The following is a 26,880-nucleotide window of genomic DNA, read 5'->3' as shown; positions in this document are numbered from 1 at the left end:
GATCAAAGCTTTCATTTGAACAGATGCAACTGGTCCTTTGAAAGGCTTGATGAAGAGTCCCAATATGACGTGAGTTTGACCTTCACTTGGCCTTCAGAACCTCAGATAAAATTACAGAACCCCCAAGTAGTGCTCACAGGGGTTAGGGCGCACATTCAGCCACAGACTCAGTCATTCTCTGAGTTTTGAACCAGCAACCATTGAAGCTCCATAGCAAATAATCCCCTGCTAACCATCATCTAACCTGCTCAAACCTGAGCAGTGGCACCAAGCTGTGACCTTTAGTAACATCAACACCTATTTTTTTTTATCATAGAGTTCCACCTGGCAGCACACAGCGTTCAGAAGACAAGTTCTAAAAATTGATCTCCTGTTAAAGGTCTGTTTTCTGTTCTATCTCTTTATGTTTTCTTTTTCTGCAGCACATTTTTAAACTTATATATTCATATACATATCAGTTCTAGTCAGCAGGTTAATAACCCAGAACTTGTCTTCAGGTTCTAACAGACTTTTTTTTTTACAGAAATGTTTGCGACTCACCAGGATCAGCAGCCATGAGGGCATCCATCAGAGGACCCATAGGAAGCCTGCTTCCCGTCCTGCTCGGTGAGTTTCAGAATTAAAAATGAGAACTGAAAGGTTCAGTTTTAATTGAAACTGAAAAGCTGACTCCAGCTCAGAGCTTTGTTGACTCCAGCTCAGCGCTTTGTTCCTTTTCAGTCAGTCTGTTCTGTCTTATTGGCTGTTCTCAGTGAGGAACCAGTGGTTCCCATTGAGAACTACTGGTTCTAAGTGAGAAACAGTTGGTTCTCTGTGAGGAACAGCTGGTTCAAAATTAGAAACAGTTTGTTCTTGCTGATGAATAACTGGTTTTGAGTGAGAAGCAGTTAGTTCCCAATGAGGAACACTGGCTGTAAGTGAGAAGCAGTTGGTTGCTGATGAGCAACAGTAGTTCTAATTGGTTCTAAAAGGTAATCAGGAAGATCAGGTAATCAGGAAGGCTGAGTCCATTTTGGATAATTATACCCATCCCCTACATAACGAATTTCAGTTCCTACCCTCTGGTTCCCGTTTTAAATACCCACCAGTTCGGACCAACAGATACAAACACTCCTTTATTCCCTCTGCTCTTCAGCTGCTAAACTCTACCAGGAAAAGCAGATAGCCATATGTTGCATGCATTCAGGTCTATGCTCTCATTTGCACATATTTATTTACTTTTTAATATTTTTTACATTTCTGTCTCTTTTATCCACCTTACTTTTATCTTTTTAAATATTTATGTGTCTCTTGTGCTTCTTTTATTTTTTATCTGTGATTTGTGAAATGTGAACATGTGTGTGAAAGGTGTACTACTACTTCACAAAATTGCCCATACTGGGACAAATAAAAGCTACTGAACTGAACTAATTGAGAAACAGTGGGTTCCTGCTGATGAACAATTGGTTCTGAGTGAGAATCAATTGGTTATTGATGAGAAACAGTTGGTTCTTCCTAATGAACAGTTGGTTTTAAGTGAGAAACAGTGGGTTGTTGGTGAGGAACAGCTGGTTCCCAGTGAGGACTGGGAAACAATTGGTTCTGAGTGAGAAGCAGTTGTTTCTCTATGAGGAACATATTGGTTTCTTGCCGATGAACAGTTGTTTTAAGTGGGGAACAGATCGTCCTTTAAGAGGAAAAGTTGGGCTGGTTTTGGATCTAAATGACAGATTGTTTTAAATGAAGAAAAGTTAGTTCTTGATAATAAAAAAAAAAAGTTCTAGACAAAGAACCTTCCGTCTGAGGAACAGGTGTTTCTCTGTAAGGAACGGTTGGCTCCAAGTGAGGAAAAGTTGCTCTAAATGAAGACCAATTGGTTCTCGCCTAAGAAGAGTTGGCTTAAAATGAGGAAAAGTTGTTTCTAATCATAGATCCAGTTGGGTTATTTGCTGTGCAGACAGAGGAGTTCTGCTTACTCTTGCAGATATTCTATACGTTGAATAAACTTTCTAAATGAACATCTGAATGGGTTTGATTAGAATGAGACATTAGAACTGTCAGATTGACAGGCTGTCCTTTAATCGTCTTTGTTCAGGTGTGTTCCTGTTCCATCCTGAAGGGGGCGTGGCTCTGGAGCTGTTGCCTTCTTCCTCCGAAGTTCTGCTACATTCAGAGTCTAACTTCACCGTGGTGAGTTCACTGACCGTCTGTCCTCTGACCTGTCTGACTGTTTCTCTATCACCCCCTCTTTGTGTCTCCTTAGGTGTGTTCAGGGTGGAGTTCAGTGAAGTGGCGCTTACCTCAGGCCTCTGATGGGGGTCATGGGGTTCTAGTGGAGGATGCAGGCACCAGCAGCACCCTGAGGTTCATTAACGCCACCTGGAGGAACTCTGGCAGATATACGTGTGAGGAACCGTCAGCTGATCAGAGCAGAGCTGTGGACGTCTTCATATCTGGTCAAGGTAGGATCACATCTGAAGGTGAATCAGAGAACTGCAGTTAGGACCCAGGTGAAAAGGTCCCTCAAGTTCTTCAGAGATCAGAGGGTCCTTCAGAGGAGAAGCAAGAGGCCTCCACATCATGAAAAGGATGCTGGGTGTAACATTTTGATGCTTTGATACAGGGGCGATTCTAGGTGCCGAGCACCCAGAGAGCTGTCTGGCCAGTCAGGATTAATTTCACTGTTTTCTATTCATATTTCTGAGACTTGTTCAGTGCATTTTGCTAATGACCGACTCCACCATTCTCTAATGCATTGTATCTAAGATGTGTGCCAAAAACCTAACACGCAAATCCAAAAGGTTTTAGAAGAATATTCTAACCAATGAAACCTTTTAAATCAACTAATTTCATTGAAACCTTTGAATCAGTGTTCATGAAATGTTAGTGTGCGAAAATTACTTCCATGGTATATGTAGAGTAATCTGCTAAATGAAATATTTTTCCTTTGCCAGTTTAACAACTGCTGTTTGGTCTGCTGCTATTCTTTCTGCTTTCTTGCCTGTTTTTTTCCTGACCTTTCACTTTGCACACACCTTGCTCCTCTGCTCCCTCTTCTATACCTCTTAAGACTGCCAATCATAGAATGGATTTTAAATTCAAATAACTACTGGAATTAAGCACAGCAGCCGCAGTGCTTAATTACACCAGCAGAGGTAGTAACTGTGGAAGGTGTTCAATATTTTTCGCACCTGACTCTGGTCACAAAATACATTTGAAGAATTAAAAAAAGAGGCTTTTCTCCTTGAGATTTCTGGTGATCTAGGGTTTATTATTGGGCAAGCATTTTACCATTCTACTGGGTATGGTGTTATGTAGTTTTATGTTTATTGAGTCAGTCACACAATCAGTCACTTCACTGATGTCCTCTCCATTTGACTGACATAGTGCATCCCAGTCTGTAGCCTAAAGCAATCTTGCAGGGGTTCTTTAGCTTCATGTGACCATCTTCTTAAAGTTCTTTGTAATGCAGGTTGTGTTTTATAAAGTGGCTTATACTCTGAGCAGAGAAAACAAGATTGTGATCTGATTTCCCAAGAGGAGGTCTTACTTTACAGACGTAGGAGTACAAAACCTTGGACTTGTTTTATGCAGGCTTCTCTGGTCCAACAGCTGACAAACAGTTCAATTCAATTCAGTATATTTATATAGTGGCAATTCACAACACATATAATCTCAAGGCACTTTACAGTTCACCAGATCATAACAATCAAGTTGATTCAAAGTATTCTATCTAAATAAAACCAGTTAATTTCATCAACTCATTGACTCAAAGGCATCCCTCACACTAAGCATGCTTGTAGTGACAGTGGAGAGGAAAAACTCAATTTTACCAGGTAGAAACCTCTATAAGAACCTGGCTCAGTGTGAGAGGCCATCTTCTGAGGCCGACGAAACATTGGCAGTGTAGCAGAGAGTAAGGCCTGATTAAAAATGCAGTTCTTGCCACAACTGCATTTGTGGCAAGAACATCTGAACACATTGTTTTCAGTTATTCTTTTAGAAGAGTTCTTCTAAAATCTGCAAAATGAAATGCCAAAGATCAGGGGTCTCATGCATAAGATTGCACAGCTCTTATAACAAAAGTTTGCACTTGTTACAGACCAAACAGGTTGATCTTTGGGTCGAAACGTTGAGTTGTAAAGAATCCAATGTTCTTACTGTCCCTACTCAGGCCCAGAACAATGGTTTGTGCCCCAGAGTTCCCTCCACGTTTACAAGTACACCGATGAGGGTACTGTCCCCTGCGTGGTCTCCAACCCAAAGCTCAATGTCTCTCTGTACGAACGACCTGACAAAACCAAAGTCGACAAGGTGAAATACGAGCCGGCTCTGGGCTTCACGGGTCCTTTGAATGATGCAGGACATGTGTGTGTGGCCAGGAACGGAGACGAGGAGAAAGAGTCCCAGGTGTTCTATGTCTTCACTGTTTTTGGTAAGGTCAACCTCAATCACCTGCAGTGTTTGAACTAACACATTATAAAGGAACATGTTACAGTAACTATTTGGTTTTTGCATTAATTAGCTTTGGAACTTATCAGTTTGCAAAAGTTATTAATTAGACATTACTGTGGTTTAAACAGTTTCGTTACAACATGCATAAATAGAGACAACAATTTCCTGGTGGAAGCACACGTGACAGCAACGTGCAACTCTGGCATAAACACAGAGGAGGGACGATGGCGCAGAGCCTCTGATTCAACAGTGTCTGATTGTTTTGGTGATTTACTCATTATGGGAAAAAAGGCTTTATCAAGTTTGAAGCTGTGATCTAAAGAGGCTCAACAATCATATGAACACTAACTGACAGCTGCTGCTTTTAATCAACACATGTTCTTTACTTTCTCAGGGCGGTGATGATTTTACTTTCACTGTTTACATTTTCTCACCCAAAAATCCTGGGATGTTTCAGGCCTGCTGGGAGTGTTTTATTATAAAAAAACAACCATGGTGACATCTACATAATTACAGTGCAACTCACCTGTCAAATTACACACACCAAAACAATGCAGCTTGGTTTTCATTGTTTTCAGACTTGTAAAATTTTTTATTGATTTTTAATACACAGTTTAAAAAGAAACACCTTATTTTCCACAGTTTAACTTTAGTTATTTTTAATTTGCATAACAGGACAGTTTTCCAGTTTTCCAGTTGACCTGCATAACTAATAATTTTTGAACGGGCAACAATAACTAGTTAATCTTTTTAAGTAAAATTACAAACTTCTCACATGGGAATGATTCAGTATACAGCTGAACCCTCCGATCACTCTTCTGTATGTCTCTGTCTGACTTGTGTGCATGTCAGATTCTAAGAAGATGGAGGTGGAGCTCTCTGTGTCCAGCCAGGTCCTAAAGCAGGGAGAGGATCTGACGGTAAACTGCACAGTCAGAGACGTGGATATGGTGTTCTTCTCCTGGAACTTCCCTCGCAGATCGGTAACCAAGGCAACTATACTCGTAAAACTACTTCAGAACAGTCCAATTGAGGAGATATCATGTACAATAAATTAAGAAAGTAGGATAATTAAGATTATATGTGACAAATGTCAGTTGAATCAGAGAAGTTTTCACAGTAGACTCAAGAGTGAGGTCTGTCTAATGTTCAGCAGCAATCTGTTAAAGAAAGACATTCCTTAAGCTTCAACTGTGTCCTCAGAACTATCTAGAGGAGCTGGCCCACTGTGATGCTAAGAAAACTGATATTGTTAAAACCCTCGATAAATCCAGCCCAGATCATTAATTCAGTAGCAGGACCGTGATGGTTGAAACCAGTGGTGATTTCTCATTGAATAGTAGGGAGGTCAAACCATCCATCCATCCATCCATTTTCTGACACCCTTAATCACAAGTGGGGTCGCAAGGGGTGCTGGTGCCTATCTCCAGCTGTCTACAGACGAGAGGGAGTGTCCAGTCTGGACAGGTCGCCATTCCATCTCAGGGGAGGCTAAACCTCCCCTGTAAATTTCGTAAAATTATTGTTAAAATATGCATTATCAAACTTCATAAAGTTAGTAATTAAATTCCCTAATTATGCCAGACCTGCAAACATTTTTACACGTCCATTTGGAAAGCTTGAGCCCCGTCCACACGAAGTCAAACCCTGGCCTAAACTCACAAATTTTTAACCAAACCAGCCTCTCATCCACACAAAGCCGGCGTTTCGGGGGTCTGTAAACGATCTTTTTTTTTATTCAGCCTTCAGAGTGGGAAGATTCTGAAACGCCGTTTTTGCGTTTCCATCTTTAAGCTCTAACCGCATTTTTTTTTTACACGCATGCGTCATAGCGTCGCCTCTAAACACGCATGCACGACACAGTATCACAACAACAATGGCGCCGTACTGTGTTGAATGGTTGCTGCTAATGCTAGTCACCCTGCTGTCGGGCTTATAACAGAATCTTCTTCTTCTGTAATATCTACAGGAAGAACAGAGCAATATCGACGACATAGTTCAGCACCTGAATGTGACTTAACCACGAAAATGGACCCGCAGGGCAACCATGTATAAATATTAGTGCGCATGCCCAACATTTCGTCGCTTATTTTTGCTTTGGCACCACAGCGCCACTTACAGGCCTGGCATACATTTTGCAGCGTTTTCATGCATTCGTGTGGACGATCACATTTATTTTACGTCTCCGTCTTTACGACAAACGTTTTGGAAAATATCCGCGTTTCGTGTTCGTTTTGACTTCGTGTGGACGGGGCCTGAGTTTCATCCATTTTCAGCTCTGCAGTCAGGGCACAGCAGGGGTTCTTTGTCAAGGCAGTCCTTCTCTCATCCTGTCTGGTTCTATAAGTTCTGAAACTCAAGAGAAATGTGTTGCAAAAGGTCTGTTGTGCAGCAGTTTGATTCTGAAAGCTTCTGACTTATCCTTGATGGTTCTGGAGATCTGGTTTCCATGGGGCCCGCATCTTCACTGTGGTGGAGAACCAGCCATGCGGACCCCAGCTTCCTGGGCAAGGTAGAGGAGGCAAGGAGAGCAGGAGCCAAAGAGATCAGGAGCAAAAGAGAGAGAATCCTGTGTGCTCTGTGGTTTTGTTCTGTCCTCTCAGAGAGGGAGGAAGGGTTTCACACCTCTGGTGGCTTCCATGTAACTAGCCTGTGACTGTTTTGGCTGAAAAGGAGCGGGGGGGGGGCGCAGAAGACCCCCAGCTGTTATTAGCCAAAGCTGCGTGTTCTCCTCTGGTCATCCTGTCAAGATGAAATATGGACACTGGTTCCCAGTGTCCAAAAAGTATGATCATGGCATATGGCACAACACGGGGGTCTACCTCCAATCAATCTTATTTTGAAATATTGGAGAAAACGTGTCCCACCTACACAATATTCCAGATAATGATTCAATGTTATGCCAGGTCTGAATAACAAAGGAAACTGTCTGACCAAATTGGAATTTGCATTGGAAAGGCATAAGGAAAGCAGAAAATGGAACCAGTGTGGATTCAAAGTAGGAAACCAGCTCAAAACAATAACAAACAAGGACATTCAAAACTGAAAATTAGTGAAGAACAACTAAAAAACCAGGGGTGTCTAATCAAAAGAACAGAATTCAGAACAGCTAGGAAAGAGCCATGGAAAGCTGAACCACTGAGGGGTCCTCAAAAAAGAGAAAAGGCCAGACAGACATTAGGGTCTACCAAAACACCAAAATACATTGGGAAAAAAGGAACCTATAAGAACTTAATGGATAAGGAATTACCTGTATGGAAAGACCTTGACAATAGAATATAAAAAAAACAAGTCAAACAGAAACCTTTTCCTGTTTTTATATTGCCGGAATCATCATGTTCAGTTACAATGGTGATCAACTCACTGGTTTCTCTACAGGAAATAGAGCCTCTCACAGACTTCCTGCCCAATGAAATTCGCTCATTTGTTAACATCTCCATGGCAACAGTGTCAGACTCAGGTAGGTGTGATAGAAGGGTTTGTAAGGCAGTACATGCTTCTGTGACAGGTTGGTATACCAATTGATAATTTGGCTTTAATTGAAAACTGTCTAATCTCCATGGTAACACTGTGTATCTTGCAGGTGTGTATGTTTGTAAGGCTCAGGACTCACAACTGAGATGGACTGTGAGAAAAAACATCTCCATAACTGTTCTTGGTCAGTACACAAAAACACGGACAAACAAACAAGAGAACAGGATGAGGTTGTGACAGCCAGGGGAACAGCAATGGGTTAGGAGAGCAAGGAAAACAGTAACAGGTTAGGAAAGAAAGGAGAACAGGAACAGGTTAGGACAGCCAGGGCAACATGCTGATGTTAGGTCAGCAATGAGAATAGTCTCAGATGGACACAGGCATACAATGACAGGTGAATGAGTGTAGCTAACTCCTTCCTTTCTGCAGACCGAGGCTATGTACACCTGCGCCCCTCAGGGAACACCAACATCTCCTCTCCTGTCCACTACACCGTTGAGCTGAAGGTTCTGGTTGATGGCCATCCTGCCCCAAACCTCACCTGGTCCAGACTTAACTACACTATCAGCCCAGCAAGCATTAACTCCACTCACTTGAAGGGCCACAGGTAGGTCAGAGAGGGAGAATCCAATACTGGTATCTTTATTCACCACATACTCGTTTACAAGGAAATGTTGCAAAATAGACAGATCAGAGCCAATTGATAAATAGTAAAATCTCATTAGAATATTAACCAATCACAGCATCAGTTAAAAGCGTTTTTCTTTTTGTTAATTATCATGTAAATTTCAGGCTGAATATTTGCAGCTAGGAGAAATCTTGAAATCGGCAGCGAGCAAAAAACACACTTTCACACAACATCAATCCATGTTGAGGCCGAGTTGTGACTAAAATTTTGCGCAGGAAGTTTTTTGTAAGTACAAAGGCTTACAAAATGCTCTTTATATTAAATATAAACCTGAAACTGAAGTGATTCTGTGTATGCTTTGGGTGCCTTGTTTATGTTGCTGTGCATCTGTTTTAGATGTTCTGGTAGAATAGTTTTAATGTACCCTAAAACCCTCTGGTTCTGTCCTCTATGGGGTGAAACTTGGCTACTGCCATTGAATCCACTGATTGGTTAAAATGCTACCTGTCAATTTCACAGCCAACCGCAGGGATATAATGCTGTGCTTTATTTACCTTGAAACGTGCAACTGTAATGTTGAAAAACCTCCCAGATGAAAGTGTGTTTATGGACATGTTGCTGATCTCCATGGCTTGTTTATTGACTTTACAGCCATGCTTACAACCATAGCAGTGTCTAAAGCACTGTTCTACATGGTATCTGATTTCCAAGAACAGATGAAACCCACCATAGAGCAGTCTCACTCGGGCACACACCACAGTCACTCAGGAGTTGGAGTTGTGAGCAAAGATGGATGGAGCTTTTCCTCTTTATCAGCATGGCGTTTATCTTTAGTACATGGATCATTTATTCAGGTCAAGACTCTACCTCATCCTGACCACACCCACGCTGCCCCCCTCTGATTATCCCACACTGGGCACCACCCCTCAGGTCAGGGTTTAAATCTGGCTTTTTAGGACACTTATACCAACATCTGATCAGAAACAACTAATTGTTAGGCTGATGATTGAGAGGAAGTTCTCCTCCCAGTAACCGACCAGAGTCACCTCTGGTTTGTGGAGAATCAGGTCATTCAGGTGTCAAGGCTCTGCTTGGTCCGGTCAGGGCTCAGCATTGGGGGTAAAAAGCCCCTCTCACCCTACAGCCACATCCACATGTACAAACTGCTATGGTTGGATTAGAGTTGATAAATAAATGATGTGTTTAGATGTGTGTTTTTTTTTTAAACACAGCCATGACAGGTTAGGGTTAGCTCTGTGATATGACCACTTGTGTCTAATCTGTCTGAACCATCCACAAAAAGAATTTCTTCAAGACAACAATGTTCATTAAGGGTTGCTGGTATGAAGAGGTGTGACCAGGAATTTACCTGGAGAAGGCTCTTATGATGGATGAGGCAGTACTGGTTTTATGTGCGACCATGTGTGGTACACTGAGGTTCTTCTCCTGTGGTCTCTAACCTGAGCAGCCATCGGTGGAGTGGGCCTCATCCTCCCAGGCTGGGGGCCATTTGAGGAGGACGGGGGGGTTCATGGAGGACTGACTGGTCAGCCAGTTGGTTTACTGACGCTCTGCTTCTGGCTGCAGATATGTGAGCACCCTGACCCTGCATCAGGTGCAGTTGGAACACACAGGAACCTACAAGGTGACGGCAGTCAACGAGGATGACACCAAGGAGGTCACATTCTACTTAGAGGTCACAGGTGACAGAGAAAGGCTTCTGACTGGTCCCCCAATCCTTATCTGCTGGGGTCCACCTGTCCTGACCTGTGTTTCTGTGCAGCCCCCCCAAGGATCGTGTCTCTGGTAGAAGTGGACAAGAGCGCCATCCTATGTGTCAGTGAAGGAGTCCCCTGCCCATCCGTTACCTGGTACACCTGTCCAGCCTCCATCAGGTATAGACTCTGACACACCTGACCTGTAGCTCTGGCGTTGTTTTTTTATCAATGTCGTCTTCATCAGGTGCAGTAATCTGAGTGATGGCTGGATGAGCCAATCAGGGGAACAAAACACCACCACAGTGACAGAAGGAGGAGTTGCCAGGGTAACCAACATTATCCTAAAGAGGTGGGGGTGGATGTTGGCTAACCAACGATTGACTGCTGTGTGTCACCTGTTCAGGTACGAAGTGTTCTGACCCTGAAAACTCTGAGCTCAGTGTCGGCTGTTCGCTGTGAAGCGACCAACACCGCAGGAGGGCGGGTCCGCGACCTGCGGGTCCTCAGAGCCTGTGAGTACTGTTGTGCTATTTCTGTAGTATTGCTACTGTACTACTGCTGTAATAGTGTTGTAATACTGCTGTATTACTACTGTAGTACCAGGGGGGCACTGTATTACAGCACTAGTGTAACAGTCCTCCACTAACACTAAGAATTTTCTATCCAGATACTCAATCAAATTTTCAGTGGGTACAGAAAGTATTCAGACCCCTTTGAGTATTTCACTCTGTGTTTCATTGCATACATTTGAGAGATGTAAAGAAGAACCCAAAGATCACTGTAACTGAGCTCCAGAGATGCAGTAGGAAAATAGGAGAAAGTTCCACAAAGTCAACAACTGCAGCCCTCCACCAGTCAGGGATTTATGGCAAAGTGGCCCGACGGAAGCCTCTCCTCAGTGCAAGACATTTAAAAGCCTGCATAGTTTACCAAAAAACACATGGAGGACTCCCAGACTATGAGAATGAAGATTCTCTGGTCTGATGAGACCAAGATAAAAATCTTAATTCAAAGTGGTATTTGTGGATAAAACCAGGCACTGCTCATCACCTGCCTGATACCGAAGGTTCACTTTCCAGCAAAACCATGACCTTAAGCACAGAGCTAAATGAACAAAGAAGTTGCTAAGGAACAACTCTGTGGCCATTCTTGCCAAGACCTAAACCCAACTGAACATCTCTGGAGAGACCTGAAAATGACAACCAATGCTCACCATCCATCCTAACAGAACTGGAGAGGATCTGCCAGGAAAAATGACAAAGGATCCCAAAATCCAGGTGTGGAAAAACGTTTTACATAATTCCCAAAAAAGAGCTAAGCTCTAAAGGGTGCTTCTACTCAATACTAAGCAAAGGGTCTGAATGCTTATGATGATGTGATATTTCAGTTGTATTTTTATATAAATTTGCATTAATCGGAAACAAAATGAACTTAATTTATTTTACTAAATGGCGGGAATGAAACAGAGTGAAAAAGGTAAAGGGTCTGACAACTTTCATTACCAACTGTAAATCTCTTCTCCAAGATGGTTGTGGAAGGAAATCTATTGGTTACTTGCGTAATCCCGGTTCTCAGAGTAGCATGAGTGTGATGTCTCAATATTGGGATGCGCCCCTTGCTGTATACCCTGCTTTAAGAAACTTGGGGGGCGCCAGGGGCACAGCGCCCCAACACACTCAACACACTCTCAACATGTCACACAGGGCAGAGTCTGAGTCAAGCTACCCAACGCTGAAATCCTCTCATGTGCAGACGGCTGAGTATAGCGCACAAACACTTCAGTATTGCGCACAAACACTCTCGGGCTCAGGGAGGGGCTGAATGGGAGCACTGTGTACTTGTAACAGCAAGTAACCAACAAGTGCTTCCAACAAGTATTTGTACTTGTTCACTGAAATGTGGAAATATGGGTCCTTTAGATTGATCAAGGAGAACAAACTGCCCCGATGAATCAGACATAATGGGAAGCATGTGTGAGCATCCTGAATTTGAACTTCCTGAGGCAACTGTTTTTGGCCCTGAGATCTAGGATTGGGTGAATCCCTCTCCCTCCCCGATTTGGGATTAGAAAATACCTGGATCAAAGCCGCTGTGACTCTGCTCCGCCGGAACGGCCCTGATTGCTCCTTTCCTCAGGAGCACAGAGATTTCCTTGCTTAAGTGTGTGAGCAGATTGCACCCGAGCCACAGTGTAAATTATGCCGGTAAAGGGAGGGGGTGTCATGGCAAACTGAAGCCAATCCCCTCGTTATAGTGCGTTGAACCCAGGCTGATGTTGTGAGGGAAGACCACCTGTGTTTTTGAGCAGAGAGAGAATAATAATAATTGAACATTATTGATCTCACATAGGAGAAATTTACCTCTGCATCTAACCCATCCTCTTGGGGAGCAGTGGGCTGCCATAAAGGGAAGCCCAGGGAGCAGTGTGGGGTTAAGGGTCTTGCTCAGCAACCAGAGTGGCAGTCTGTGGGAGTGGGGCTCAAACTCAGAACCTCAGGATTCCAAGCTCTATGCCCTAAACACTAGGCTGCCACTCTGCCACTCTACGCGCTTGAACTTTGGTCTGATTGCAACAGGGAAACATGCTTTGTTTTATTTTCTGAACAAGTTTGCGTGATTATGCAACTTGAGATAGATCCAGCTGTCCCGGCAGTTGAGCCTCCTTGTCCTTTTGCTGTGGGAATGTCTCGCAGCAGAGGGTTGGAGGGTGTGCGGAGCTGGTGAACAGGGAATGCTCAACTCCATCACTAGCAAGAGGGCTTCACTGTCAGGTCACCCTCTTATTTTTCCTGTGCTGATGACTGGAGGTCTGGCTCGGCTGCCCCAAAGCAGGAACCGCCGGAGGAGCCGAAGACTTTTCAGGCCAACCCCATCTCCCTTCCTGGCCAGCCAGGACAGGAGGATGGGGCTGGGGTTTTCGCTGCCTGGAGATCTTGAAAGCAGGGGCCAAGGCATCGCCTGGGGGCATGGCTGCCTTGATGCCACCTGAGGGGGGGGTTCTGTCTTGATGGAATGTCCAAGACGTCATCCCTCTCACGGTCTGAAAGGTACTCTACTCTTTTTACTTTTTCCTGTAAAACCATCATCTCAATAGATTTTCCAATGTCCTGGACTGCGCAGTGCTGCATGCGGAGGCAGATGTCTGTTATCGCTGTGATTTCTTCCCACACATCTGTGTATGGTTTGGTGGCCATGTTCTCACACAGTTCTGCTTGGTATGCAGAGGGCATGGAGGTTCAGAGCTCTCACAGCAACTGCTGCTCCTTTATAAGCTCTTTCTATCAAGGCGATCTGGAAAGAGTCTGCTTTGGATGGCAGTGTGGGGTTCTTTGAGGACCCTGACAAGTGTGAGGTGTGCTGCCACTAGCTTTTCCAATAAAGGCCAGCTGTGATGCCCCGCTGTTCTATGCCTTTGCAGTCCGGAGAGGAAGCTCACTAAATCAGAGTTTTCCCGCTAAACAGGCGGTCCTTCTAGGAGACCACTACCTTGTCCAGGAGCTCAGCGAAAACAGGAAGCAACTGTTTTACTGCCCAAGTTGTCTGGGGCAATTTCTTCCCCTTGTAACATGATCTGGTTTTCTCTGCTACTACCTTAGGCCAGGGGATGTGAGCCTGGATGCAGCACGTTTGCATACTGTCTGCATGTCCATGCTTATGGCTGGGGAGGCTGTTGCGCTCCCCTTGCCTTCCCGGTGAGCCAAAAGGGCATTAGGCTTTGCATCCAGTGGGCTTGGAAGAAAGAATGAATCCTCATCGTCATCCTCTGAAACGAGGAGCTGCGGGATGACTTCCTCTTTATTCTCGTCGTAGTCCAGCTCTAGGTTGTCCTTGGCTGGTGAGAGCGTAGCGGCTAAATCCACCTGGGAACCCCAGCTGGCCATAGCACTGTGGACAGTCCACCCCCGGTTCACTATTGTTGCTGGGTGGCAGCTCGCTCGACGGAAAATATGGGTGTCCAACAGAGAGGCTAGCTTGGCGCACTAGTCGTCTACAGAGGCTCTTTGTAGTGAAGCAGGAACATTCCGTTAATGAACATGGGGCCTCAAATGCCTGTTGGGTGTGTTCCAGCCTAAGACATGTCAAGCACACCTGTTGTGTGCCCTTGCTAGAAACTTTGTTCCCGCACCTGCAAAGGTCACCCTCCAAGCTGCTATATCCTCTGGTGTGAGGAGAAGCAGGGTCCATTTCGGTTGCTGGTAGCTAGCTGAACTTGGGGAAGAACAGGTCTGAGCGGACTGGAGTGAAAGCTCAAAACAGGTAATATTAACTGGTGTGCTAATATAGGTGGCAATAACTCCAGACTATGGTAAAGACTAGAGTTGAGGCAGGTAACGCCCAATAATGGAGAGTTAGCTAAAAATATTCCACGTGCAAGGACAGTTTAGATAGTATTCTCTGAGATAAGCTTTGAAGCAAGAAGAGGTTTTTGAATGATGTTGTGTCATAGCGCTAGCTACTTATAGGATAGGTGACACAGTCATTGTGATCACCAGCCAATCAGGATTGGCGTAATTAGATAAATGCTTTGGAGGAATACAGCAAGGGGCGTACCCCCATAGTGAGACATCGAAACAAATGCTACGAATGAGAACAGAACTGTTTTGGGTTTCTAGCCTAGTAAACTAGCCCCTAGAAATAATTCTTGCCTGCAAGTTTTTTCTGACCTCGATCAATGCATCAGGCCATAGAACTGGCAGGCCAATCACTATGCAGAGATGTGTTTTGAAATTTTGGACTGCTATTGAAGAGTTCTCGTTTGACTCAGCTTTAGAATCAGTTTTCCAAGGATTAGACCTGGGGTTTTCATTGAAACGTGAGCAGGAGTGGCTCTACGCTCATTCATTTTTAAGAAGGATGTAGTCGCAGTTTTACCGACAGGCTGTTTTTTCTCAATATTGATTGACAGCTGTCCCAGCATGCACTGCGGCAGCAGCAGCTTTCAATGGATTGAAAGTCAAAAGTTCTCTTTTCTGTTGCTTAATAAAAATGATCACCTAAGATCATTTGAGGGGAGAATATTATACCTTAAAGCCTCACTATATGGTCCATTTACGGATTTAATGCATGATTTAAAAAATAAAAATCCGAAATTGAGAGGACAGCGGCAACCAGCAGACTTCCAAGACTAACGGCAGCCAGGGATAACCACAGTCCGTCTGCAGCAGCCCTCTATCGGCATAGCGTGTGAAAGACTGCTGGCTACGATAGCGATTTTTTTGTTTTATTTGGCAAAATGTTTATTCGATTTGTATTTATCTGACTGTGTTAATTATTATTCCCCCACTAAATTAAAAAAGTAATGATTTATTATTATCTGATTCATGATCCAAGAGTTCTGGATCCAACCGCTGCTGGACCTGAGGGAAGGTCAACCTCCAGAAGGTTCAGATGTTCTGCAGGTTCCTTGAGCAGTGGCTTAAAGCCTCGTTATCAAGGAGGTCTTTGAATGATCTGTGACGATATCTGTGGAGGAAGCTCAATTCCGTTCCCTGTCTTCTGGTACCAAATCATCACCTAAAGTTACAACCTCCGTCTCTAATAAACGCTCCTCCGTGTCTGTAAAGAGGTCTTAGGTCTTCTGGAGATGCATGTCTACGCTCCTCAATGACTCAACCCTTCTTCTTGTTTCCAGCTCTCCTTTCCCAACTCATTGTTCTGGTTGCAGTTCTGGTTCTGGTGATTTTGGGTGTCATCTTCTTCATCATCCTCATTGCTCTCTGGAGAAATGTCAGTGAGGTCATTGGTTTACTATTGGACAGATTGTGTCCACATTCAGTGTCTTCAGTTTTTGCTCTGCTCTTCTTGTATGCAGAAACCTCACTATGAACCTCGCTGGAAGCTCATCGAGTCCCCAAGTTCTGAAGGACACCAGTGGACCTACGTGGACCCTGAAGACTTGCCTTTAAGCTCAACCTGGGAAATACCCAGGGACCATGTGGTACTAGGTGAACCCACAGTTCTTCACACATATTTAAAAAATTCATTTCAACCTGACCCGGAATGAATCTGTATGCATTTCGACTCCAGGTCAGGTCCTGGGCTCGGGTCCATTTGGACGTATTGTTGAGGCAACAGTTTCTGGTCTGACTGACTCTGACACACGAACAAAAGCTGCAGTGAAGATGATGAAATGTAGGACTTTTACCTTATTGGGTTCTGTTTTTAAGGTCCTGAATTCCACAGAGCATATATGATTCTGTGCATCCGTTTTTTGCAGACAAAAGGGATGGAGTTCAGTCCCTGATGTCCGAATTAAAGGTTTTGGGTTATGTTGGTCCTCATCTGAACATTGTCAACCTGCTGGGAGCCTGCACCTCACAAGGTACACATTTAAGAACCTGATGTTTTCTGTACCAGAAAAGTTGTGTTTGGTTCCATTACTTTGGAGGTTGGGGATGGGTTTGGGGGGGCTATAAATTCAAAATAGCGGTATACAAAAAACGAATCAAACTAATACCAAGTTATCACACCAGTATATCTATATGAATGCCAACAACAAAAAGCATTATAAAAACACTTCATGGATTTTGCATGGTCCAATATGGTGTCATAAACCTCAAAAAAATTATGTATTAATGTAAAAGCTTTTGGTCAGCTTTATATTTTTTTAATATATAAAACTATTTCTTTTCTGAGAATGTGTTTATTTAAGACCAATAATGCAAATTAACAACTACCTAGAAAAAGTTCACTATATTATATTATTTTCCATGTGAATCCCAGATTGTTTATTCTTCTTTACCTTTTCTAAAAAGCGATTTAAATCAGTCCTACCTGTACTTTTCCTTGCTGGGTCAGATCCTGATGTTTAAAAACGAGGCAGGAAAGCAGAATAAAGTGTTAGAGTAACGGTGGAGTGGGAGGTTTGACAGGATGGCCCAAATGCAGACACAATAGCTGAAGGTCGTTACTTTCAGATTTTAAAAACAAAAAGGATAAAAGGAACAAAAATCCAAAACTACTGAAAAAACAGCTAAGAGTGACTGAACAGGAGGAGAATATTTGGGTGAGAGAAACAAAGACCAGGCAAGAGACCAGAAGCAAGAGGGAGCTAGGGAAAAGTAGACTGACACAAAAGGGCAAACAAGAAATATCCAAAAACTCAAATACAATCAAAAGTAACTAGAACACAAAAATGGAAATAAGACCAACAAAAACTCGGAGATAAAACTTTAACAGAACCAAAACCATTACAGTTAGCCTCACTGCATGCAGTTAGCCAAGCCTTCTTGCTAAAGCAGGTCCTGGAAAAAAAAGTTTCTTGTGCCATTTCTTTCTTTCTCTCTCTCTAATGCGTCTCCAACTCCCGCGACTCGACCTGTCAATCACCCGCAAAACCTTTTTGGCCATGGTCATGGATGCCCAGTGAGGACGTAATTCAGCTATTTCATTCAGGGGACCAGGGACGCATCCAAGTGCTGCAGGACATAAGTACTGTATTCCAGGGTTAGAGTTGAAGACCTCTGATCTAAAGGGTTTAGCAGAACTAATCCAGGAGGTTGTCTGAGAGAACCAGACGCGGTTCAGAGTTAAACCATCAGAATAAAGTCAGCTTCTGTGTGTCCAGGTCCGGTTTACCTCATCACTGAGTTCTGTCCTCACGGAGACCTGCTAGGCTACCTGCATCGGAACAAAGCCACATTTGGTCAGATGGATGCGCCCAGAAGGAGGTAACCCAACTCTTTGACCTTTGACCTCTCTCTCTCTATCAGCTCTTACTCAGTGTCTCTCACCCACAGTAACAGTGATGGAGGCTACATGGACATGAACAAAGACGAGAGGGGGCGTTATGTCCCTCTGAAAGAGCTCAGAGATGCTGTGCATGAACCAGCCCCCCCAGGAGGTGTCATGTGACTCATACAAGAACAAGATGATGAAGAGAAAAAGCTGGTAATCATCACTGTTGTTCTCTTTCAGTCTACCAGGAGGTGACATCGCTCCTACTCAGTGACTCCCCCATTCTCACTCTGCAAGACCTGCTCAGCTTCTCCTTCCAGGTCGCTCAGGCCATGGACTTCCTGTCCTCCAGGAAGGTACCATCCCTTCCCTAAATTAAGTTTTTGCATATATTCAACCTCTTGCAACAACATTTTCCTATTCTTGTTGTAAATTTCTTTTTTTCTCCTACAAAAGCAACTTATCAGATCAGATTAATCAAAAATTAACTTCAGTCTTGGATCCTCAACGATCCTGGTAAACATAAACAAAAAACCCTCATAAAGTTTTATCAAGTTTGATTCAATAGACATTCTAATGTTAAAAAAAACATTTCTTTTTCTGCTGGCAGAAAGTAGATAAAGCTTTTCTAGAAGCTGTGTTTTAAAGAATCACTGTCAAAATGAACTCAACTTCAGTTAGAAAATTCAAACTTTTAACCAGGGATGATCAGCTGGAGTTCAAACTCGATAAAAACTGAAACTACCCTTTAGGTTTGGACAGACAGTAAGTAAAAGTGGGTTGGTCAGATCGTTTTCAGATGACTCATTTTATCTTCGGCTTGGACAGCATTTGATGCACCAAATGCTGCCTGATGAACCATTTCAGAAGATCAAAAAGTCATTACTAATTCTGCTGGATCAGAGCAAGTCTGAGCATCATGTGATTTTACTTTTATAGAAAAATGTGGGGAAATGCATTTAACTATGTAGTTCAGGTAAATAAAGGAGATCGATGGATTTCACTTAGTCTTCATTTTATTTTATTTGCAAAGAAAGAGAATAAGATGATATGAAGTCCAGCCCTGCTCTGACCAGACAAAGTTTTTCTCTCACTAACTTAAACCCTGCAGAAAGGCTGTGAAGGTCTCCACATACAGTTAGAATTTACAGGCAGTTGGAGAAAACAGTACAATGTTATAAAACATAAAATTAAACCCCTGAGAAACAGTCTAGCTTGTTATGAGAGAGATCATTTTTATCCCAAACAATCCCTGATATGATAAACAACCCCTTTCTATTAGACACCTTGTAGCCTGGCCTCTCAGGCCTGAAAATAAATGAAAGACAGTACTAATATATAAAAAAAATTAAAAAGTGAATTAATAGATTATTAATAGATAGATTTTTTCCCACCACAATATGTTTGAGTCAAATGTCTAAAAGTTTAGAAAACTAGTTTGGATATCCTGAAATTTAAGGGTGGGAACATCTGAGAAGTTAAGAGCCATGTAGGAACCCCAGAGAAGGATCCACTGATGGATCTTTCTATGGCTTCACCTAGGAAGCAAACGCAACAGAGCTGGTTTGCTAGTTTTTAACTCCAGGTTTGCTGGCATCAAACAGTCAGACCCATTTAACTTCCTTTGGTCCAGTTGGATTAGTAAAGGATTCTAAACCTGACTGAGATGTTCCAGCTGCTTGGTGAGCGCCTGGATAGAGATGTTTCCTGGCTGTCAGACTAACCTGGTTGTAAAATCTTTCATTTATTCACAAAAAAGAAAAGGGGACAGATTAACAGATCTATGAGAGCCTGTTGGTCAAAGAGCTTGGAGATCCAGTTTGGTTCTGGTTCTATGGGAAGTTTGTTTCATGTGATGAGACATTGGCTTGTCCTTTGGATTGGGTTGCATTTTCCTTTTGGACAGTTCTGTTGAATAACTGTTATGAAAAAAGTATAAAAAAGAAGAAGATAAGACCTTCAGGAAGCCCATAGATCCGCTGACCTACTGCACAGATAGCGTCTCATCTCTGACCTGTTGCTCCTGATGTGTCTATGGAACCAATCCACCATCTAACATATTGTTTATTGTCAATCTCTTGTTCTCTCAGTGTGTCAACAGAGACCTGGCTGCCAGAAATGTCCTGGTCTGTAATGGGAAGCTGGTGAAGGTCTGTGACTTTGGGCTGGCCAGAGACCTTCAGAAGGATCAAGACTACATCATCAGGGGGAATGTCAGTGAATTCATCAGCTGTTGTCCCTGTTTTATTTCATCATTAGGCTTGGTTCTCAGCTGTACTGCTTTCCTTTCCTTTCAGAGCTTCCTGGCGCTGAAGTGGATGTCTCCAGAGACCATCTTCCAGAACATCTACAGCTCTGAGAGCGATGTCTGGTCCTATGGAGTCTTACTGTGGGAGATCTTCTCTCTGGGTAATCAGTTCTAACCATCCATCCATCCATTTTCTGACACATTTAATCCCAAGTGGGGTCGCAAGAGGTGCTGGTGCCTATCTCCAGCTGTCTACAGGCAAGAGGCAGGGTATGCCCTGGACAGGTTGCCAGTCCCTCTTCTAACCAGTTTACATCTAAAGACACGGTATCACTATTCCACATAATGTGATGGTTGTGTACTTTGTCCAAGGTCGCAGTCCGTACCCTGAACTCCGAACAACCCGACAGTTTGGTTCTGCTCTGAAGAGAGGACACAGAATGGACCGACCAGAACATGCGCCGTCTGTCATGTATGATATCACACTAACGCTTGTTACATCACATATACAGAGTCACACCAAGAGGGAGGATCAGTCAGAACCTTTATTCCAACCTCAACTTTGAGGAATGGCCCAAAAATCCAGGTCCATGTACCGGTCCAGGTCCAGGTTAGGAACAGCAGCTCTTCCCTCTACTTGACTGGACTCAGCAGAGATACCAGATCTTTCAGGTTCACTGATCTCTGGAGGTCCTTCTACCCTCAAGGTGCCACCACTAATAAGGAATGACAGATGTTCCTCAGCCTTAGATTTAGACTTACACTAATTCTAGCGTCATTTTGTATACACACAGTATATACAAAACGAAATTTCTTTTTGTACAGCTTTCAGACAGCAAATAAGCAGCAGCTTAGCAGTGAAATTAACATTTCCATTTTATAAAGCGCAGCAGGGATCGAATGTAAACAGTGTGGAAAGTGAAGTTCTGAAGGAACCTCAGCCTGTAGGTCTCGTCTAAGTTACACCACCAAACCATGAGTGGGTGGTGGTGGGCATGAAGTCCATCAACCAATCCTGTATGTTGCTCTGGCAGAGGAAATAATGGTCTTCCTCACATCTTTACAGATATGAAGTAATGAAGCAGTGCTGGGATGAAGATCCTCTGTCCAGACCTTCTTTCTCCTCATTGGTCTCTACTGTTGGTGCCATGTTGAGTGCTGACTACAGACAGGTCAGCACACCTGTATAGTCCAGTCATAAAGTGGAGTGAAGTGGAGCTATTCCTGAGAAGAACACCACATTATGTTTCTCTTGATCCTCAGCGTTACCTCCAGCTTACGGAGGACTTCCTGAAAGGAAAGAATCCAGCTGTAGTTCAGTCCAGTTTATCCAGACAAGCTGCAGAGGAAACAGATGGACAGAGGAACAACCAAAAAGGTTGCAGACATATTCTTCTCAGTAAAATCTAAGATTGGAAGCTAAACTCACAGCTCTTTCACTTCACAGGAGATCCTGCCTCAGAAGCCAAGGTTCACCAGTTGGGAGTAGAGCCAGACGGGCCTGGCCCCTCCCACAGCACTTTTATCATCCCTGTCTCTGATGTCACCGTAGAAACCATCGCTGCGCTGGACGCAGTGAGGTACCTTCTAGAACCTGGTCAAGTTTTGTTTAGTAGGTCTGAGAAGGAGTCCAGTATAGAATGTTCAATTCAATTCAGTTTATTTCTATAGTGCCAATTCACAATACATGTCATCTAAAGTCACTTTATAGAGACATTTCAACCAGATCATACAGAGAGATTGGTTCAAAATTTTCTATCTAAGGGAAAACAGCTGACTGCATCAACTCCTTGACTCTCCCGCAATCTCTCACAATAAGCAGAAAGATACAAAAGGTAACTTTCAATTAGCTCCACAGGCAGCTGCGTCCAGGAAACACAGAGCCAGGCGGACGAGCTCCAAACCAGCTCCCACGCCAGAGGATGAAAGAGCACATACAGTTAGTCACCGTGAAAAACCAGAACTACACTGTAAAACAGTCCAAGTTCCAACATCCGTAAACAAAGGTGTTGATGGCAGCAGCACTGATATTTCATATCACAGAGGAGAGAACTTACCTCATAGCATGAACAGCACCACAAAACGTAGGTCAGCAGTCAAAGCAGGAAGCATTGAGATACAACTTAAACCTTAAGCTGTGTGTTTCATGTTTTATTCTTTGTGGGTCACAGCCCTCCAAATACCAGACGTCATTCAGACGTTGGTTTTTAGGCTTAATCTGGTTGCTCCGTCATAGTTTTGATTTAGTCCCGAAATACTTGTCGAAAATTGGGGTGTGTTTGGTACGTCTTATGTTGTCCCACTTTAGTCCATCAATAGACATTAAGAAGACGTTGCAAACCCAGATTTCAATGTCTTTTCAATGTCTTTTTTGCCCCCTCTGCTACTTACCTTACCAAATCAATATCCCAGAAGTTTAAGTAACTTGATGCTATACTCTGATTACAAATTGTTCCTTTAATGTTTTGAGTAGTGTATATAGCTTTCTAATGTACCATTGTTAGAAGAACTGTGAACTTTTGAGCTTTGAGGCTGCACCAAGTTTGTTACCAGTGTGTGGGACAGCGTTGACTTTAAATGTAACTGTGCATACAGTCAGCTAATGTTCACAGCTACGGGCCAAGAAGAATAAAATTCTCCCTCTGGCTCAAAGATACTGGTGAGGATACAGGAAGGTTCTGATCCAGAGGGAGGATACGGGTTGGTTGAGGTGTGTATTGAGAGAAACAGACTAGGGAGTTTACACTGTTTATCTTAAAAAATGCCTTTCTTTTGTCCTCATACAATTCGTAAACACTTTTTCTCTTATGACCCTCTACCATTTTTTAAAGAACCTCGGTGAGACAGGTGAGCTTTAATGATTGGCTGAAACCGTAGCTCACCACAGATATACAGTACGTCTGAAAGTGTGCATGGCCAGAAAAAGATAGCTAATATAGAACTGCCTTTCGTAAACATATCACCATAATGACTGACAATTAGAAGGACCACTTATTTAAATTATCCACCTGGAAATTAAAGATTGTCCTCTATACATTTAATCATGACTTCTTGTCTCTGTCAACCAAATAAATCTCGTGGAAGTGATGTAGGAACAGAATATCTTGTTATTCCACCTTAACACCGAGTAGATCAACCATTGACCCTCAGCAACTGACTGTAAGTTACATATGTTCAACTGTCTGCCTTGCTAACAGCTCAAAGTTTCATTTTGTTAGAAGTAACAACATAGTTTTGATGCTAGAAAGAGGAGAAGCTCTGTGCTGTGAATCGTCTGTTGTCCTGATTTCCTGTTGACAAAACTTTAGCACAGATTGAGCCTATAGTGTGCAGTGATGGAAATGGCAGTTCCCATGGAGAGCTGCCACACTGGTTTAAACCTCAGTAGGGCCAGTCAGAGCCAGCCCTGGTCCTGGTTCTGCTATTTATGTTGGTCTTTCCTTCCTGTTTGGGTCTAGGGTCATGAAAGACAAACGCGTTGCGATTTGGTGATTCACAGCTTTAGCAGCTGAAACAAGCAGAAATCAGATAAGCATGATCTTTAATGATTTTTTTTAGCGAAAAAAAAGCATGATCTTTTGACAGATCAGTTGTAAGTTGTCCACCAAGCCTCTTCAATGATCATCAAATTTGATTAATTAATCTAGACTGAGTGATGGTTGTTCCTCAGTGATGACTCTGCTTCTTCTTCAGTCCTCAGCTGTCAGAACCTGCCGCCATCTCGGAGTCAAAGGAAGTGACACCACCGCCAGACGCCACAGAGCCACCTACTTCATCCAGCTCCCCTGATGAAGAGGAAGAGAGCTGCCTGTGAAGATGTCACCAGCAGAGGGTGCCCTGAGCACTGACTGTAGGGCTGTGGAGGAGCGCCCACATTTTATACATAAATCTTATTTTACAGCCCAGAGATGAAGCTCTGTATGTCTGTTCTCTGTGTGCTGATCTATTTAATGGGTCCTGGTTCTGATTTATCACCAGCAATATCCATCATTTAGCTTTGCATCAGTTTGTATCATTTTCTGACTCAGGTCAGAACCAAATGCTAAAATAAAAGATGTTCAACAGCTTCTCAGTCACACTGAACAGGTCTTATCTGTTTTTTAAATGAAGTATTTTTCAGCAGATTCAGCCAAGTCTAAATTCACCAGAATCTTCATCACATCATGTCGGTCTTCACAGCCCCTCTTCTCACAACTAAATTTTGTTGTTTGGAAGTGGGAGAGGTGGGGGGCCCCCTCCCTCCGGTTTTAAATACACAGTACTCCAACAGGCAACAACACTACATCCGAGACTAGGAGAGGGGCTGGCATAGGGCCATTCCAACCTCTGTTCTCTCTGCTCCATCTGGGGATGGGGCTGTGGATTTGGGGTTAGTCATGGCTTGGTTGGGTTTTCTGGCTTACCTTGGGTTCTCCGGCCGTTCGGCTTCCGTCCTATGGATTGAATGTCTTGTCTGTCTGCTGGGAGGGGGGATGCCGGTTCCTGGCATCAGGTGGGGGTCTGGGACATCGCAGGGTTTGGCCTCATTCTTACAGGGTGGCAGGCTGGCTGGTTTGGGTGTAAGGCAGGCAGAATAAAATCACCATGTCCAGATGCATATCAGCCGGTGGTGTGCATCAGCCTTGATACCTGCCCTGACCCTGCACTCTGGCTGTTGGGCACTTTTGTTCGGATGGCTGGCCCACCATAGTCGACCTAGAGGGTTGGACTACCTGGGTTATGCTTGCCTGGTAGAGATGGGTATGAGAGGACAATGGTTGTGTGGGCCTGGAATGGCTATGAGCGGCTTGGGGTGGGGTGCCCTGTCCAGCAAGTTGGGTACCTGCTATGTTGTCTGTTGGGGGTGGGGTTGTGGTTTTCTGGGGGGATAGCGTGGAAGGACTGTGACCGAGACCGTTTTGGGGGGGGTTATCTCACCTGGGGTTGGACCTGGGGTGGTGCTTGGGGCTGCTTGTGGTCAGTGTCTCATCTCTGGCAGCTGCCGGGCATGGGCCTTCAGTGAGGGCCCCACTGAGGGGTGGTGTGCCCCTGGACCTCGGACCCAGGGCTCTCATCAGGATCACCCTTGGATCTGAATTAGAGCATCTGGAATAACTAGCATACTCTGAAGCAATTTTATTATCAGTAAGCAGTAACAGGCAAACTCAGTAGAAGAAAATAAGTGCACCCTTTCTGAGGCTGCTGTTTTATTGCCTGCAAAGGTTTCTGAGCTACGATCTGACTCCGGTCTGAGAGAGAGCAAAACAATCCACAAGCAGAGCTGACGGGTTTTTCGAGCATTTTTTTGACCTGAACAGAATGGTTTAAACAAGAGGAGAAAATATCTGTGCAAGAAGCATCAGATCTGTTAGCAGAGATAAAAGACCTGATGAAGAAGAGAAGAGCTTTTAGAAAAAGCAGAAGTTTTGAATGTAAGTAGAGGAAATTGTGCTTTCAGATGGAAAATGTGTGGTGTTGGGTTTTGGCAGGAAAAATTCTTTGCATTAGCTCCAGAGGATTTCCTGGCTGGCAGCCTGGTCACGGTACTGCTTCTCTATCTGCCCTTGTTCTCGCACTCATTTCCTCCTGCTCATGTCTGAGCTCCAGGATGCCGTCTTACCTTCCCTCTGATGTTCGGGTGATCCATCCCTGGTGCCAGACAGCAGCACCCCAAGCTTGGTCACAGATTGAAGAAAGTAGCGCTGAAAGTGACCACCATCCAGATGCAGCTACTACAAGATGTGGATGTATTCTGCATCCCCAAAAAGTGCACTGCCAGTCGCCATAAATCCATGTCCACCATGTCAATGTGAGACCAATGACCAGCAGACTCCATGATGGAGTAGTTTTTCACCCGCTGGGTGAATTGCTTTTTCTAGTTAGAGGAAAAGCTGGAGAAACTGGAGAAATCTTTGCAGGTTTCATGCTGGGTGTGAACACACTTTTATGGGGGTTGGAGCAAAAGCCTGCAACCCAATGCATAGCCATAGCTGAATCCACAAAGAACTCAGCAGCTGGTCATAAAAAAACACAGTTCCAGCTCTCAGTCATTCTCGTGCATCAATTACTCCCGTTTTCTCAATCAGTCACTGAGTGGCACTGGAGTCCTCTGAATAGCAGAGGTTTTTTTGATCAAAATGCCCCTGAAATGATTACATTGATTATGGGTGAAAAAACATTGGTCTATAAAAAATACTGGAAAATGTCAATATTGTGTTATTAACATTTTAAAACTATATATCAAACATTAGGCACTGTTTTCATGACAAATGAGAAAGTATTATGTCTGCAGAGCAAGCAGGTCACAATCAGCCAGCTGATCCATGGGTCTGTTACAGAGGAAACGGCAAAGTAAAACTGCTGAGGTCCCAACAGTTGATGGCAGAACTAGCTGTAATGACAGCACCAAGCAGGAGGTCTGGGCGTCCCTACTGAATTTCCTCATCCTGTTCTGTGGAACAGCTGAGCTGAATGAACATCACAGTATCACAGTCAGTCTGGAGATGCTGCTGGTAAAGGGCCAGAGGAACATGTGCTGTTGCTCAGTGGAAAGCTTTATCACCGTCCTTTATGAATAACTTCTGTGAAAAGTTGTAATACCAGTTTGTTAAACTAGTGTTTTTTAGTAAAAAAGGGTAGTTCAGCAATTAGTTATTTGAACCTTAACTCATCAGGGATTTGCCTAACTATGATTAAGTTATAAAGTGACCAAAGATAGTGCT

General features: G+C 43.7%; 2 protein-coding genes across 2 annotated transcripts; both read left to right on the top strand.

Annotated features, from left to right (window-relative positions):
- The first annotated feature begins 316 nt into the window (after positions 1-316).
- Positions 317-20,745, top strand: LOC119785587 (platelet-derived growth factor receptor beta-like). Its single transcript, XM_038288315.1, has 23 exons — positions 317-379; positions 524-606; positions 2,075-2,169; positions 2,243-2,441; positions 4,154-4,414; positions 5,287-5,417; positions 7,813-7,894; positions 8,018-8,092; positions 8,338-8,515; positions 10,124-10,239; positions 10,320-10,431; positions 10,499-10,580; positions 10,658-10,766; positions 15,887-15,981; positions 16,067-16,199; positions 16,282-16,386; positions 16,472-16,576; positions 17,822-17,924; positions 17,994-18,097; positions 18,172-18,287; positions 20,022-20,144; positions 20,229-20,340; positions 20,552-20,745. The coding sequence occupies exons 2-23, from the start codon at positions 555-557 to the stop codon at positions 20,743-20,745; spliced, it is 2,682 nt and encodes an 893-aa protein (XP_038144243.1). The 5' UTR covers positions 317-379; positions 524-554.
- A 451-nt stretch (positions 20,746-21,196) lies between these two features.
- Positions 21,197-24,262, top strand: LOC119785604 (platelet-derived growth factor receptor beta-like). Its single transcript, XM_038288335.1, has 4 exons — positions 21,197-21,351; positions 21,443-21,557; positions 21,627-21,759; positions 23,873-24,262. Exons 1-4 carry the CDS (start codon positions 21,256-21,258, stop codon positions 23,991-23,993), a joined length of 465 nt encoding a protein of 154 aa, XP_038144263.1. The 5' UTR covers positions 21,197-21,255; the 3' UTR covers positions 23,994-24,262.
- The last annotated feature ends 2,618 nt before the right edge of the window (positions 24,263-26,880 follow it).

Source organism: Cyprinodon tularosa, unplaced genomic scaffold, assembly GCF_016077235.1.
Source record: "Cyprinodon tularosa strain WSP-4 unplaced genomic scaffold, ASM1607723v1 ctg251, whole genome shotgun sequence".
Lineage (NCBI taxonomy): Eukaryota > Metazoa > Chordata > Actinopteri > Cyprinodontiformes > Cyprinodontidae > Cyprinodon > Cyprinodon tularosa.
The sequence above is the reverse complement of the archived record's forward strand: the minus strand, read 5'-3'. Positions and strand labels throughout refer to the sequence as shown.

Coding starts and splice junctions, on each gene's coding strand:
- LOC119785604 (XM_038288335.1), top strand. CDS start 21,256: ATGAAGCAGTGCTGGGATGAAGATCCTCTGTCCAGACCTTCTTTCTCC. Junction 21,352..21,442: donor TGAGTGCTGACTACAGACAG/GTCAGCACACCT, acceptor CTTGATCCTCAG/CGTTACCTCCAGCTTACGGA. Junction 21,558..21,626: donor ACAGAGGAACAACCAAAAAG/GTTGCAGACATA, acceptor TTCACTTCACAG/GAGATCCTGCCTCAGAAGCC.
- LOC119785587 (XM_038288315.1), top strand. CDS start 555: ATGAGGGCATCCATCAGAGGACCCATAGGAAGCCTGCTTCCCGTCCTG. Junction 2,170..2,242: donor CAGAGTCTAACTTCACCGTG/GTGAGTTCACTG, acceptor GTGTCTCCTTAG/GTGTGTTCAGGGTGGAGTTC. Junction 10,581..10,657: donor CAGAAGGAGGAGTTGCCAGG/GTAACCAACATT, acceptor TCACCTGTTCAG/GTACGAAGTGTTCTGACCCT.